The sequence below is a fragment of the Rhamphochromis sp. 'chilingali' genome (genome assembly GCF_963969265.1).
Source record: "Rhamphochromis sp. 'chilingali' genome assembly, chromosome: 13".
In the NCBI taxonomy this organism is placed as follows: Eukaryota; Metazoa; Chordata; class Actinopteri; order Cichliformes; family Cichlidae; genus Rhamphochromis; species Rhamphochromis sp. 'chilingali'.
This window is the reverse complement of record NC_137940.1, coordinates 32126916-32143649: the sequence shown is the minus strand read 5'-3', so window position 1 is coordinate 32143649 and position 16734 is coordinate 32126916. Positions and strand designations below refer to the sequence as shown.

General features: G+C 39.6%; 1 protein-coding gene across 7 annotated transcripts in view; it reads right to left on the bottom strand.

The window, feature by feature from the left end:
- Positions 1–16734, bottom strand: part of mid2 (midline 2) — a 181357-nt gene that overhangs the window by 60969 nt on the left and 103654 nt on the right. For 6 of the 7 annotated variants that reach the window (XM_080900241.1, XM_080900242.1, XM_080900244.1 and 3 more), the window contains 2 exons: positions 5491–5556; positions 3666–3761 (listed from right to left, as the gene is read on the bottom strand). In XM_080900241.1, coding sequence (XP_080756367.1) covers positions 3666–3761; positions 5491–5556 — 162 coding nt within the window. The remainder of the gene's footprint in view (positions 1–3665; positions 3762–5490; positions 5557–16734) is intronic. The other variant, XM_080900245.1, reaches the window with a different exon arrangement.

Genomic DNA, 16734 nt, shown 5'->3' with positions numbered 1-16734 from the left:
TATACCATTAGCGCATTGTATTGATGCTCCCATCCTTAAAAGTGGAACTGCAAACGGCTTTAGAAATATAGCTTTAGAAATGATGCCAGAAGATGGTTCGATCTCTCTGGTGCTATTGTGGAGAGATAAAGAGAGATGAGCCCTAATGCAAAGGATTACGCAGCATTAGAGACATCTCCATACAACTGATTCATATTCTGCACAGAGTGTGATCAGCTTCAGTGTAAACACACCTAGACAGGTCTCAGCTAAGGACTTACTGTTCGCTGTTTAATCAGTAGATATACACGTGTGAACATTTAAACCCACCAGGCTTCTGTCTGATGTGATTCTTTTTTCCATCAGTTCTGATACACACACGAGTTTAACACGATCCTAGCGGTTGGAAACACCAGCTGCTGGTTTTTACTGCTTCCTAGAAACAATGCTTACTCCACATTTAGCTGTGTCTGGGCTTTCTGGCTCTAAAGTTTTCCTCTTTATACAGCTGCCAGTGCAAGCACCTTGTAACCACACAGTCTCATGAGGCATAGCTGAACCATGACCTCGACGAGGACAACTACCATATAGAGAGCAAGATAAAGTGGGACAGAATGACAGAAAAGCTGATCAGCTGTCAAGTTACAAGATGAATTAAGAAGAGGGAGATATTAAATGCAAGAACTTCACTACACAGAAAGTTTCAAGGGCACTTTAAGGAAGTATGAAAGGGGAGGCTCTTTGGGAATTAAATAGAAATGTGCTGAAAATGAAATGGCAACAAAAGAATAAGAGCATCTCTTGAGATGTGTTTTTGAAGAGGGTAAAAAGCTTTTACTATTACTCTAAAAAAAGAAAAGAAAAGAAGTGAGCTGGCTTAATATTAAACGGCTTATAGCTTAAAACATAGTTCGTGAATGAGAAAAATAACGTGCAGGTAACAGATAGCATATTAGTCTTATTCAGACCCAGCTTTCAGTCTGGGTCTGAATTCAGTTACATCTGTCACTGTATCAGCGTCTATTCAACATCAAAGTGGTTTTTAGGGAAATGCTCTTCACCCAAGAGCCTCAATGAGTCCCCCTTACTCTGCTGACTATTAATATCAAAGCATGAGTGAAAATGAGTGATGAGTGTTAACTAAACAAAAATCACTACAAATGCTTAAGAATCAAATCAATGCTTTTAAAAAGCTCCGAACCGAATACCATTAGGCACAAAAATCCCACACCAAGCCTAGTGGTGAAGAAAGAAGCATCCTACACATCATCAAGTCAGTGCATCTAAGACTGAAGAAAAAGATAACTCCCCCGGAGAGAACCCCTGGAGGACAGGGATGTATCGCTGCAGTGTGTGCTGACACACTGGAAGCTGATTCACACTGTGTTTGATCATTTCTTCGGCACCAATACAGTATGATGCAAACAAGGAGGAGAGAAATCCAGGTCATGCTTAAAGCCCTTCAGAGATTTCTTATTTTGTACACACTCCTCTCCCTTCACTAAAACTCTCACTTTTTTATTCCCTTTTTGTGCTGTATTGCATTATTGCTGAGCGTGTTCTTCTACACACTGCCTGCATCTCTTTTTGCAGAATAAAAAAAAGGATCACTGCTAGTCACACTAACACTTACTGTACGTCTTTTTATCCCATTCTCTGTTCCCGTTGCCCTGTTAACCTCTTGCCTTTTCGTTTTCCTTTCCCTCACCTCTACAGCCTCTACTTTTCAGCCTTTCCGCCGTTCTCCAGCTTCTTCTCCTCGCTTGCCCTCGCCTCTCTTCCTGGCACTCATAAAACGCCTCTGCACCTTAATGTGTGCTCACCTGAAAACAATCCAGTCTCTCTTCCTTACGCCTCTCATAAATAAACAACTGTAGCCCTTTGACACTGACATCATAAAGCCAGAATAGCTCCAAATGAGTTGAAAACGTATAGTTTATTCCAATAATTTGCTTTGCTTGAGAGTTGGTGAAGCATGTTCTCCCCCATGCAATCTCTCCTCATTACTTTTTGATGAATAACTGATGAGATGTGCTGCTGTCGTGGCGGTGGCTCAACATTGGTATGCAGACAAAGACGAAACAGAGACAGTTTTTTTTTCTCATGCCATGCACTGTTGACGAACAGTTTGTCTGTACTTAATGAATCACCCAGCAATCATTTAATTTTGATTGGATGAGCGGCTGCATGAGTTGCTGTTCATGGACCTCAGAGTGACTCTGAGAAAATGGAGTCATGCCCGGCTGGTAAGAAATGAACTACGCAGAGAGTGATGGCGGCACTAAAATGCATTTGTCCTCTGTAGCCATTAATGTCAAATCTCACAGAAAATGATGGTGTTTATTAAGAGTGAGTGTGCACAGACTGAAAGCATGAACCTGTGTGTATGTGTGCGAATGTGTTAGTAATGCTCAGCTGAGAAAACACTCTGTGGCCAAGCATTAGAACTCTCTGACTGGCTTTGAACAGTACCTCCATTAAATCATAGCAAAGGCCCAAATGGAAGAGGTCAACAGTGACAAGACTGACTCAGGTATAATTTTGTGCACACAGGTTCCGGTTCACACCAGGACACCGGAGCGCAAACACTCTTCGAAGGTTGCCGTTTAATCGTACCGGGGGGAGCTGTGACACATTACCACCTTGTGACAAGTCAGATAAAGCTTCCACTTTGGAGTTATATGCCATTTGACAGATAATCTCATCTGATTTGCTGGCAAGCATAAATTTCTTGTGTGGGTGGTGCCAGTAAGAATTAAACCGTTGAGTAATGCAACAGTAATTCATCCATCCTAAAAATCTAATTCATCGCAGTGAGATTAATTGGAAGCCAAGAGTTCAAGGAAGAACCTAAGCAGTATTGGAAGCCAAAGCTGAGACATTAAAGAGGCACACAATCAGAATTTATGATACAGTTAAAGTTTTACATTAAAGTGGTTGCACCTTTTAGTTTTGGCTTTGCTCAAGTGGTCATCTCAATCAGCGTTTGAAGTTGTGTGAATGACATAACTAACCCTTTTAAAGGTCTGAAAGTGGATGGTTGCTGATAGCTACTCTTTTGTTCTCGAGTGTTCTTCAGTCCCTCTGAAACTGAAACTGGTATCTATTATTTCCATTTTCAAAGTGCTGTGCCTAATCACTTATCATATTGATGGCCAAATGACATAACAAGATCACTGTGACACATTTGTTATTAATTTGCTGCTGTATACTTTCCTCCAACTCTTTAAAAACGATGCAGACCTTTTTATGACAACACTGTAAGAGCCTGGCATTCACTTACAGTGTTGGGATTAATCAATATTTGATCAGTAGCTGGTGAAGGAATTGAAAGAATTGAATTCGTATTTTAATGCTGGCAAAGTCACGGTTATGATCCAGCAGGAGGCAGAAATATAATGAAATAAAAAGAGGCTTAGACTAAAATATAAATAGCTTCAGTGGTGCGCGGTGTGGCGCTGACTTGGAAATGCTTATTTCCACCCAGCAGAACTCCCCTCATTAAGAATCTTTAGCAGCTCCGAGGCTGTTATCTTGTTGCTGACACTAACCTCTGACTGTGCTATGATACCTGGCGACAAACAAAACTACTTTCCAGATGGAAGTCATATTTTCCTGAGTTACAATTAAGGGAGACCATTTGAATTTTATTCAAAAATTAAAAGACATAAAGATATGTTACATACCTCAACCTGTTGACAGATTTGAATGAGCTTGGCCATTTGGTTCTCCAGCTCACTGTTCCTCTTCACCAAGTTGGTTAGGTTGTTCTCCAGAGTTTGCTGTTTGGAGGGAGCAGGAGGATTGGCATGATTAGTATTTACAAGTAGAAGTATTACCTTCAATGTGTGCAGTTTTGCTTATAAATAAATAAATACTCTTATTGTAAGGTTATTGTTTAGCTAAACCATTAAGCTTAAGACACTACAGAGGAACAGAGTGATTAGAAAATTTCTTAACATCTGTTTACGAGAGTGGGTAGCTCCTTATGTTCGATTTAGTAGTTTTATGCTGGATACTTCCTGATTTAAAAAAACAAAAACAAAAGCCAAACATAAAATAAATTTAAAAAAACATCAAAAGTTTTGAACTACATGAATCTGCAAGGGGAGTCATATCTGTAGATAATTATTTTGGTAACATCTCTGGTGAAGTCTGTGACATCAGTGCTGGTTCATGAGTTCATATTTATGTCTTCTGAAGTCGCAATGAAACCCATAAGTCTGCACATACACATACAAAATATACATTCTGTGACATCACAAGAAATTTCTACAACACTATTTGACTCCTTTTTTTTATTTTTATCTCCACATTCCCCAAGACTTTCTTTATAACATAAGACATTCATGCAAAAATATTTCTTCAATAAACTGTAAACGACTTTAAAAAATTAATCCAAATATCTATTAAGGCCCGTGAAGTACAATAAAAAAAAATAGTTGCAGAAGGGAGAGTGTCCATCACAGTAGCCATGCACTGAAGTCTGAACCATGTTGAACAATGTTACATGCGGTGCGAAATAAGAAATAATCAAAAAGGTCATCAGTTTTGAAAAGGTTAAAAATAATCTGCAGATTTTACACACGATAATTAAAATGACTTTAATAGCTGAATTGCTGCAAATGTTACAGTAAATATTCGGTTTCTAATTGAATATCGTTGAATAAGAAGCAGCCAAAGTAGGTTCTGTGTTTGTAGGTTAACTCTTTCATACGTCTTCCTGTATTTTTGCTTTTATGCAGCCACAAGTGCTTACAGCAGTTTTATTTACTACAAAACTCTTTGATCTCACGATTTAACTTCATCTCACTTTAAAGCAAGAAAATAACTATGTGATCCCTGAAAAAAATGAAACCAATCAACCTCAAATGGCAACTTTTAATGATCAAACTCTCAGTTACTATCCCTTAACTGTGACTGCTTTTCAGATGTAAAACAAAAGACACGCACGCACAAACATGTTCACTCAAACACATATGCAGGATAAAAGACCAAAATGGAAACAAGCAAATGGGAAGTCAGGAATAGAACTCCCATTCAAAGGAAACAGATCAGCGATGGTGGTGACGAGCATCAAAACAACATTAGCAGCTGCGATGAGAACAACAGAACAAAGCAGAAGACAAGCGGCGAGTGTTTGAAGTATCTCTACTCATGCAAGTGAAGGGGAGGTGGCCTGTACAAGCACCTAGCCGCGTCTGAATGTCTTACTGTCTGTCTGCTCCTCCGTGCGTCTGTCTTACTGTCAGGCAACTGTGCTCTCCAATATCTCTCCTACCTGCCACTCAGCCTGATGTACGCCTACCTGTTGTCTGTTTGACTTTGCACCCACTTAATTATTCACCTGCCTGCTTATCTCACTTCTTGCCTCCCTTCCTTATCCATCCAGCTATCTACTTATGTGCCTTTCTGTCCCTCTGCGTCCCAGGAATAGTCGAGGATGGGAGAGGGAGGGGTGGAAGGGTGTGGGGGGGGGGGGGGTTGTTAAAAGGCAGCCAGGGAACTCACCGCAGCGCTTGTCTTTGAAGCCTCCATTACTGCATCTGACACTCTGCCCGGGCTCACCTGATAAGCCTATGAACACACACATACACCTACATAAGTGCACACATAGACACACACACAGATAAGCCTGATCACACGTCTGCCAGCTAAACGCACAGCAACCGATGAGGAGGACTCCTTTCTCATGAAGCTGCCATAAACACTTTGGAGGTTTTGTTGAATGCAGATGAGACAGTGCAGCGTACAGTGTGCACAGCAGTGGTGTTGGAGTTGCATCACTGGAACGAGAATTTGGTTGTTGTGCCGCAGCGCCTCTCTGTGTGTGTGTGTTTGTTTATTGGGGAGTTTGAAGTGGAACATCAGTGAGTGGGGACAGATGGGTCATTAATTAGCAAGCTGGAGACAAGATGATTAATACATTAGAATACAGCTGCCCCCCCCCCATGCGACAGCAGTCGAAAGAAACTCCTTTGTTCTCTACATACGTACGTGTGTTTTCTGTATTTTACATGTGTTAGGCCTGCATATGGTCAGAGACATATGTATGTCTCCATGTATACAGATGATGTTAGTTTATACTTTGTAGGGTGAATATGAGACACTAAACACTAAGCATTATACTGTGGTCAGTATGGCGATGTGGCTCTGCCTTACTTGTAGCCCACGCCTTATAGGGAGGCAAGTTGACAGAGAGAGAGAGAGAGAGAGAGAGTGATAGAGGGAGGCAGAGTAACCATCAACAACACACATTTAACAAATTATTAAAACACTCAAGGGACATCAAAGATAACCAAACCCGCTTGAGCTGGAGCAGAGAAAAACGTAACACAAAACATGTAGAAATAGAAGCATAAAAGGGTGGAATGGGTCAGAACATGCATATGTGTTAGAGTTAAACAGCAGCCCAATCAATGATGACATTTTATGTTTATATTGTCTTTATCATTTAAGTTATTTAATATCATGTCAGTTTGCATCTTTCTGTCTGAAATGTACATCATCAGAGTCATGAAATAAACAGGTCTCACTTCCAACTCAGCACATATGACTGCAACATATATTTTTTTAAGAAGCAACATTTAAAAAAAAAAAAAATCTAAACCATATTTTCTTAAAGTTAAGCAGGTACTTCTTTTCAATAAACCTAATCAGTGAGGAAAATGAAAGTAACATGAGAGTGAAAATAAAGAAAATAGCTTGAAAAACAAAAACCTCAATCAGAAGACAAGCCACGGTCTCCTGTCCCCAAATGTGAACAGCTGGGGCCAAAAAAATTACTCTGCCTATTTCTGCTGCACCAGCAATATCTGGACAGATTGCTTCGGTTACTATGGAAAAGCCACACTGATATGCCAGGGACTGGGTGTAAATATTAAATAGCAAGCCATAACTTGTGTTATTACCAGCCTGAGAAAGATCTATAGACAGCAGTAGCCACTTTGATTATTTTGCTATATTGAAATCTATTAAGCGTAAAACCTATTGCATATATTTACATATATAAAAAAAGGGGGCCATTGCAGAGACAGAGAGGTAGAGAAAATAGAGCGGAGGGTTATTAGAGTGGAACAAGAAGAAATCAAAGCCAATGCGAGAGAGATGAGTTACTGCTTTTTAGTTGCTTGAAGCATGTGATGGGCCTGCAGGGTAGATGGTGTTATTTGCATGAGGTAATATCATTCATTCACAGACTCAGCTTTAGACATAGCATGTCACGGCAGTGAATAGAGAGAGTGTAACAGAGATAGGAGGGGCTGACAGGAGGAAAATAGGGACGAGTCTCATGCTGAGAGGGGGAGCTTGGTAGGCTAGCGACCAGGCTTCTAATTCGGTCATCATTCAGTCTGTTCTGTTTTTCTGTTTTCTATTAGTATGACTTTCATTAGTATTCAGTAGCTTTCTTTTCATTTTACATCACAATAAGTATCCTCTCCCGCTAATCTAACTTCCTGTCTCATCCGTTGCTTTGTTTCTTACTTCTTCAGTATTTATTCTGTCCGTCCCGGCCCCGCTGCAACAGCAGCTGCTGCTGACAGCCCATCATCTCAGGTTAGATCAACACCCCCTCATATGACATCACTATGTTGAGGGGCTCCCGGGTCTCATTCCTGTACAGATGATCCATTTCTCTTGGGAGGGCTCTCTATTTGTACTAGAGTAGCTAGACAGCTGCGGGAGAGGGGCCGTGGATATAGAATGATGCCTTTTTCTTACAAGACAGTTGAGTATGATGAAGGGTTTACTGAACTCGCTCACTCAACTTTGACTGCTCTTAAAGCTAAAACTAGTCATCATCATTCATTGTCACATTACCACTAAGCACTGAAGTTGCACAGAAACACAGTCCATGGTACAAGATGACAATCCAAACACTGTGTGTTGTCTGTCAATCACAGCAGAACCACGACACATCTGTAAATAGCAATTTCTGAAATTGTAAGACTTAATCTAAAGACAGCGCAAAGCTTTACTATACTAACAGTTACTGTGGTCTTTAAGTTATTACAGCATAATGCAATCATAAGAAGAACCTGAGACAATAAAAGAAGAGACCAAGCGTTATAAAATTGGACATACCAGGCACATGTTCTAGAGATGTGTTTGCTTTTTTAAGAGACAATTTTATGCTGAACTGCATCTTTTGCCTAATAACATGACACTGACCAGTAGCAGAATCTCTGGGTCGTTACAACGTAACAACAGAACAACAGCGCAACTCCCACCACAACAAAAATGAAACAGAATGCCCCGAGGCCAAGTATCTAACTTCAAAGTCTTTTCTTTTAATTAATTCAAGATCGTCCCACAAGTACAAGAGAAATGGGACACTAAGAGAGAGAAATGAAAGCAACAGAAAGAGGGAGAGATTCAACTTGAAAGAATTGAACAAGCTCACTTTACAGCTGTTGTTAACAAGAGGCTTTTCAGAATCTGGACGTGTCAGTAACACAAGCCTTCTGGGAAACGGGGTTTTTGTCTGAGGATAATATTTTATAGGGCAAAACCCTTGAGACTGATGAATTGTATGGTATGAAAAATAGGGAGTCGCGCTCGTCTCCCTGCAGTCTGGGGTCCAGTTAATGAGACCATCAGGGATGCTTAAAATCAGTTCAAATGTTAACTGTTTTTGTTTGTGTCCAACTTCCAAAAAACAGCATTTTAAAAACTTTTTTTTTTTACCTTTTACATTTAAGAGCTGTGTAATTCACTATAAGGCTCTTATTCCACTAGAAAATTTGAAATAAAGAAATAATTATGCAGAAAAAAAAGAATGCCGAACAGTAAATGCAGTAGCTTTCACAGTGTTGCTCTGTAGTTCTGAATAGGATGCCACAGATTTCTGAACTCCAAATGAACTCATGTGACCTTCAAGCTACAAGAGACTGACTGAACATTTAAGAGATCTCTGAACAGTTGGGGGTACAGCGATAAATGGGAGCAGACAGCTAGGAGATGCTCACTTTCATTTATAAGTCTTGTGGGGGAATTCAAATAAAGTTGCTCAGAAAAAGAAAGGAACCTTGGGAAGTGTTTGGAAGGACGACTCTAATGCCACACTCAACTTGTTATGAATCCCAATTGTTTTCCCCCCTCTCTGAGGTTTATCATAAGAGAAATGGACAAAAATTCAATAGTAATTTAAATTTTAAGCTGCACGCAGGGATTAGGATCAAGAAATTTCTTGTTAGGTTTGAAAATGAATAATGGATTGTTATCGCAACTGAGAAACACTGAGGAGGCTAGACACAAGCTGGCATTTGATCTTGTTTATAAGACTCTTTGATAAGCCATGAGCTTGTCTGTGCTTTTAGCTTTCAAATTATTTGTTTGGGTCAGGACCAAAATGACCCAGGAATACCAAAAACAAGCAGAATGCACATGAAGAAAAGGAATGAAATAGATGTGACGCAAAGTGTGCTATATCCTTGTCCGTTCCCAAATCTCCTGTTCCCTTTGGTAGACAATTTCATATCAGATTACAAGTTGATGACAGTGTGATATTTAAATGCAAAGCGAGAGGAATTTAATGCTGTGGATTAGGGGTGCCTGGATAAAGTGGGGTTAGTACAAATCAGTGATATGGTTGAAAAGGATTAAAGGATCTTTCAGTTTCATTTCAATCAGACTACAATGGATTCTTGGTGAAGCGGTTCTATTCAGTTTCATGGATTAATGCAGATGAAGAAAAATAACACATACGGCTAGAGTTGTCGTTTAATTTTGTTTAATATGATGCATACTTGTTGCATGCACTTCTAAATGTAAATGACATTTTTCACTATGGGTATTTTTTTAAAGAAGAAGAAGAATGATCACAGTTTGATTCCACCTGTCAGGTGGGGCTCTTCTGTGTGGAGTTTGCGTGTATGGTTCTGTCTGGGTACTCCACCCACAGTCCAAATTGATGATTTTAAATTCTAAAAATGCCATAGATGTGAATGATTATCCAACTTTTTTTGATAGACTGGTGACCTGTCCAGGTTGTACCCTGCCTCTTGCCCTGTGACAGGAGCAGGCTTCAATCCCAAAATCGGATAAGTGGTTAAGAAAATTAATGAATGGCAATAAATCCCATATGTTCTGTAAAAACTGAATGTATCATACAGCGTCTTTGCTGTAAATACTACAAGAATATCTGTAACTTTATAAAGTTATACAAGTTGCTATCAAAATATAACACGCCTAAGCCCATAAAAAATGAAATCTTACCTGATTTAAATTTGGATGCCATCCCCTTCAAGGTTAATTCCCTGTGAAACGCTGCACAACTTCATGGAGATCTAAATGTAGATCGCTCCACGGCAAACCCACTCTGACAGTAATGCAAAGCTTCACAAGGAGTTAGTCCTTGAGGAAAATAGCAGCCAAACACCAGGTATGTTATTTTCTATTTCCACGGGAGAGCTCCAACTCATCAGCAAGACCTACCGCTAAAATGAAATGAACATATTGGACCTATATGTGTTATTGCCAAATATAACACATGTAGGTCTAAAGGATCAACAAAGCTGTTTCAACTCTTATTCGAGCTTCGTTTGTGCCTCATCTGTTCTCTATTCTAAATTATTCTCCAACTACTTCTATTTCACAGACACCGGGGCCGGCAGTGTGCTATAAATCAGCAGGCAGAAGTAGATCTGTAAAATTGTTTCATCAGCCCATGCTGTATACTGTGCTGCTAATAGCAAAGCCTTGTTATCCACAGTAGATGATATCATTAGGTCGGTGATACTGACTGTGGGCTAGATAAGAAATATTCCTGTCCTCAAGACAAGCTGTGGCCGACCACTGTGACTCCTGACTAAAGACATTATCGTCACCAGCTTGGCTGCTTTGTGTAGATAGAAGATGTAACAGAGCTATGGTAGAGCAAAAAAATAAAGAAAAAGGACAAAAACATTGATATCTAAGACATTTCATAATTTACGTACGATACAAATATTAAAATGTTCTGAAAACAGAGAAACAGCTCAGAACGAACATTCTAGTTATGACCAGAACAGCAAAGCCAAGGCGGCATGCCTGGTAATCTGTAAGAGACATCTGACGAGCATGTCTGGGTCTGTTTTGTTGCCTTGTACGCTTTACCCACAGATAACTGTCCAAACAATGACATTGTGGAATTAAATCAAGATATTTCCAGTAGAGATACAAAGTGGCTGGTTTGAGCCAAACAGATAATACTCTGTATCCAAATTCAAATGCCACGCCTCGGTACTTCTGATATTTGGACTGGTATAACTGAAGAATACGGAATAATAATAACACAGGATACGCCTGTAGCTGATCTTATTCCATTCACTGTGGTGAGCCAAGCTTAACAAGTCACAGTGCTTTCTCTATTGAATGCAAATATATTAAATTGATATCGATCAAAAAAGGGAACATTTCAAAAATGTTGAAGGATTCTTTCAGAAGCCAAAAGGGTTTACATCAATATGCTTCACATCTTAAACTCTAGGCTTTGACTGACAGCAAAATGAAGTCATCAGCAGGAAAGCTGCCCTATGACCACATAATCCAGGTTCAATATCTCCAACCGATGAATAAGTTCAAAGGAAATGTCCTTCAGCAACGCAGCAAAAAATACCTGCTGCCCCCACAGATAATGTCTTGTAGCTGACGTTTACCTCTGGCCTCTTGATTTAACCGTTCTTTCTTTCTTTCTAAAATAAAGTTTACTCGACATGGCATTGTATACATAAGGCTGAAATCTTTTAGGCATATACCAACCAAATTAGCTTTCCAATACACAACAAATCATTGCTCTTTTAAAACAACATGATTCTGATATTTTGACAGCTTTTCTTATTACATTTTTAAGGTGCATATGAGCTATTGAGTGGCTAGAGACTACTTAAAAACTTTGTACATATACTCTAATCAATAAATACATGAGTCACTCACTGTAACCTTTTAGAAATACAGCTTCGTGGCTGCGTGCCACATGTAAGAAACATACCAGCTTGCTAGGATCTGAATGTTACTTGGCACTTTTCTTCCACCTCACCCCACCTTCCACCACATAAGCCTTACAGTATGATAGACTTCGCTGTCTTCCTTTCTCCCTCAATGATTCCCACTGCAAATGGATTATATATTCACTTATTAATATGGCAGAAATGCCTGGTTAGCTCCCACGTGAAAAAACAGACGAGGAACAGAAAGAGACGTGACTGAGGGGAAAAAAAGAGTGCCTAACAGCAAGAGAGAGTCACACAGACAGACAAGCACCATACAGCCACATTTCATTGACTGTAATACAATTATGTAGCTGCTGGCTCGTTGGTGTATTCATATGACACGGTTATTCGTTTTGTCTTATTTTCTCAAATGCAATAACAGAAAGAACAGTTTGCTGAGTCTGAGTCACTCTGAGTGATGGCAACCCAGCGGCCGTTGTTTGGCTCTGTGTTTTTAAAACCCTGAGTCATTGCTACAATGAAAAATGCCACCATGTTTTCAGCACAGTGCTGGCATCCACCAAATGTGTCTCCCAAAGACTGCATAAGTGAAAAAGAGAAAAAAAGGGTCTCTTTTATCAGTGCAAGGTTTGTAGATTGCTTCTTTACTCTTGCATGTTGTTGTCTGTGTAGGTTCTCAGTCATCCAGGTCATGACAGTCTAAAGAACTTGGAAAGAAAGCGACTGGACTTCTTTAAGTTTTTTGACGGTGTTTCGCCTCTCATCCGAGGAGCTTCTTCATTTTTGCTCATTTTTGGAGAAACACATCTACTGTTTTTCCCCAATAAACATTTTATGTAAGAGTCAAAGCAAGAACAGCTGTAATTACTTCAATTTGAAATAATATATTTTATTAAAGGTGAAAATGGAAAGAAAATTCTAGAATTGTTGGGATTTATTATATAACCATGCATATAAATATGAGTTTACTATATAACCATTACAGCTATTTACGGGGTGACCGTGGCTCAGGGGGTTGGGAAGCGTATCTGTACCCGGAAGGTCGCCGGTTCGATCCCTGGGCCCTCTGTCCTGGTCGTTGTGTCCCTGGGCAAGACACTTTACCCTACTTGCCTACTGGTGTTGGCCAGAGGGGCCGATGGCGCGATATGGCAGCCTCGCTTCTGTCAGTCTGCCCCAGGGCAGCTGTGGCTACAACTGTAGCTGCCTCCACCAGTGTGTGAATGTGAGAGTGAATGAATAGTGGTATTGTAAAGCGCTTTGGGTGCCTTGAAAAGTGCTATATAAATCCAATCCATTATTATTATTATTTAACATTCTGTTCTTAATGCTTTTTCATAAACAAACCTTCATAATTACTATGTTTAATTCAACAGTAATTAACAATTGGAACACAAACCATAAAAATAGTTTATTACAGACCAGTCGGAGCATTCAAAGCAGTGATAGGAAACCTTGTGTGTGTGTGTGGGACTTACAAATTTGCTTCCCACACTCACTGAAACAGCAGCCCAGGTGTGTTTCTAATCTTATGACCTCTCAGCTGCTTTTTTAATCTCTGTTTTAATATGAGTTCGTGCTCAGTTTAATCTCAGTAGGCTGCCAATAAATTGATTGTAATGTGTTTATTATTAGATTATTTAGGTACACCGCGGCGCTTCGACACGCAGGTGAAAATGCTATTCAAGATTTTGCACCAGTGTATGCCTGCTCTATGTGATTTGTCATCTTATGGGTCACTTGGACTAAAGCAATGAAATTTAGTGTTGTTTTTACTGTTAATATGCGTCAAAATTTGACCCACATTGTATGTAAAGGTTACATACATCAATCATTAATATAACTTATATCCACATTAGGGCATATAATGATGAAATATTTATATTACTTTAGATTATTATGTGGTTTGCCAAGAGATTAAAATATTGAAAAAAAAATCTAAGCTGCTAAGTCAGGTACACAGCACCCACCCAGAGGGGTCAGAGAGACGTGTTGTGAACACCATCGCAAATATAACAGCTTAATGAAAAGCACAGCTGACACAGACAACAGTAGCTGTAGCAGAAGATGTTTGCCAAGTAAAATACAGGCAAGCTGATTGGTTTGCTGGGTGAGGCCTGAGTGTTTTGTACATTCTGCATTGTGAATAATGAGGATGCGTGCACAAGCATAAAATGACCCGTTTCTCCTTCATTGGAGTCAGTGAATTCAGAGCCGATTTCTTACCAGATTTAGATTTTTTTCAATGACTAAATCTCGTGCCGACATCTTTTTGCTTTAATAAATATAATCAGAACTCTTCTGATGGTGGTATAATCCTATTTGATCTCAAGCAATGTGCAAAAAGTTACCTCAGCCAGCAGCTACGCCTAGTCAGCTAATCCAAAAGATGTTGTGTGCTAAACCCAAGGTGTTGTTCTCACCAAATCTCCCCGTAAGGATTTGAGCATCAAAGCATCCACACAAAGTGAGGAAGGAAGAGTCGGGAAGATGTCAAAGAAGTCACGTTTACAGTGGAGGTGACAAATGTTGACTGTGGACGTGTCCAAATCATGAAGCTGACAGGATTTTTTTGACAATGACAAACAAGTGAACCATTATTGTCTTTCCATTGATTATTGGAAGGAAAATCAGAACTAAATGTATATTGAAAATATACAAATACAAGAGCTGTTACAGCATTTTTCACATGCTGTGACTATATTATGTCACCTTTACTTAACAACTAGCTTGGCCCCTTCTGTCTTGTCGCTTCCGCATTATGCTTCCTGTCTCTCATTAGATTTGATCTCTAAGGAAATATTACGTAACTGAAAGCTACTGGGAAAGACTGGCCTACAACAACTATCGCGTCATTCCCTTGAGACCCAGCACTGAGTGCCATGCACAGTCTGCCTGTGAAAGCACAATGAATAACTGCCATGTCAGTTGTGAAGTTTTCATCACGGCCCCACAGCTTTGAGAGTCCTTGGTGGTGTTTTATCGTATCACTCGTGGCAAAGTGACACAGCAGATAATCTCACTTTCAACACACGGGCCGCAGCATATTTACGCTTGTGGAAAATTCATGTTCACTTTACAAACACTGGATAAGCAGAGGTTTCTGGCTGAGCTGGTACGTGCAACTCAAACCCATTGCTGAATAAGGCAAGTGACTTTTCAGAAATGATCCTGCTGACATGATCACATGATCTTCTGTTCTTCCACCAGTGCCTTTGTGAACTTTCTTTCAGTACCCATGTGTCCACACATGTAAACATATACATGTTGGTGTTTCCCTCTTCTCCTCAATCATAATACAGTTTAAATTTTTAGAGTCACCTCATTTAGTTGTATCCTACATTCTTCCAAAACATTTGATTCTGATAATAAGTAAATCAGCATGAATAACAAGCCTATCTGAAATCAGATAAAGGCAGATCTCAGATAGGCATAAAGAGTGACAATGGGAAAATAATTAGAAAATAAGTAACAGACATTTTTCTTTCTTGCAAGATGAGACAATCAATGTCGCACTCCCGACTATACAATAAACGTAGCTGTAGCCAGAAGCCTGTTATTTTAGCTTAGCAAAAGAATTATGTTCATACTAAAATAGCTAACATGCTAACTAGTGAGCTTTAGAGTTTTGTAGTACAGAGCCAAGCTGCCAGTTTGTCAGTCTTTCCAGGCTTTATGCTAAACAACAGTAAGCGGCTAAGATCTTGAGCTAAATATTTGCAATGCAGATGGGAGCAGGTCTCGTCATTTAGCTTTAAGAAAGAAGGGAAATGAGCACATTTCCCTAAATGTTTTGCAATTTATCACAGTCTTCCTTTTATCAAAGTAAAAGTAATTTTTTATGTCGCCATGTATCATCTTTTTCAAATTTAGGTCACCCGTCGCAGTGAAAAGATCTATTCTCGCAGTGCTTTTATTTCTCACCGTTGATTGCCTCATTGTTTTTCTGCATAGAAGTGTTGAACGCATACTTAAAATCTGAAACATACACCAAATGAAAAACAGATATATCCTGCTCAATGGGCTGTGGTGACAGCTGAAGCCTAACCCGTGGGTTTGCTGGAGGCTTGTTCAGTAGACGCAAAGCCTTGTCATTTGAATGTTGTATGACGATGAGTGAACCATCTGTAATGTTGACACAACAGAGTCCCCATAGCTTATTCTATTCTTTGCTCCTGTTATCTGCTTTTTCTTCTCTCCTACTTCTTATTGCTTAGTCCTGCGCTAATACAGTGTCAGCCGGCGCCTTCGCCTCAGTCGTTCCCCAGCCCTGACCTTCACTTTGCTGTCCTCCACTTCAACATTCTGTTTGTTTTCAGTGCAAAAGCTAAAAAAAGTGACAGCACTGAGTCCCATCTCTAAGACTTGTCCCACTTGCCTAAAGAAACAGAGCAGACTTGACAGACTGGTTCAGCTCTGATTGCAAACAGAATCTCAATTTGAAATAACATCTTTTGTCTGAACTTTAATAATTAAACATCTACAAATTATTCCACTCTGGTTTTTGACTTTCAGAATCTCTAAACCTGATACTGCCATTCACAATGTTGTTGTTGTTGTTTTTTTTTTCAAATTTCCAATCCTACAGCAGAGAAAATCTGGGATGACTGACGAGTTCCTAGCTAAAAGGTTTACATCTGTCAGCTTGTAGTACCTTCAGGAAATGTTATATGAGCTCCTGGACTATATAAACACTCTGCAGTTTGATTTCTTTTTTTAAGCAAGAGGGCCAAGAGAATCTGTAATATCTACCAGACAAAACCACTGATGCTATCAGAAAAAGGGTAAAGTAGATAGAGTCCAACCAAAACATAGCTGAAAT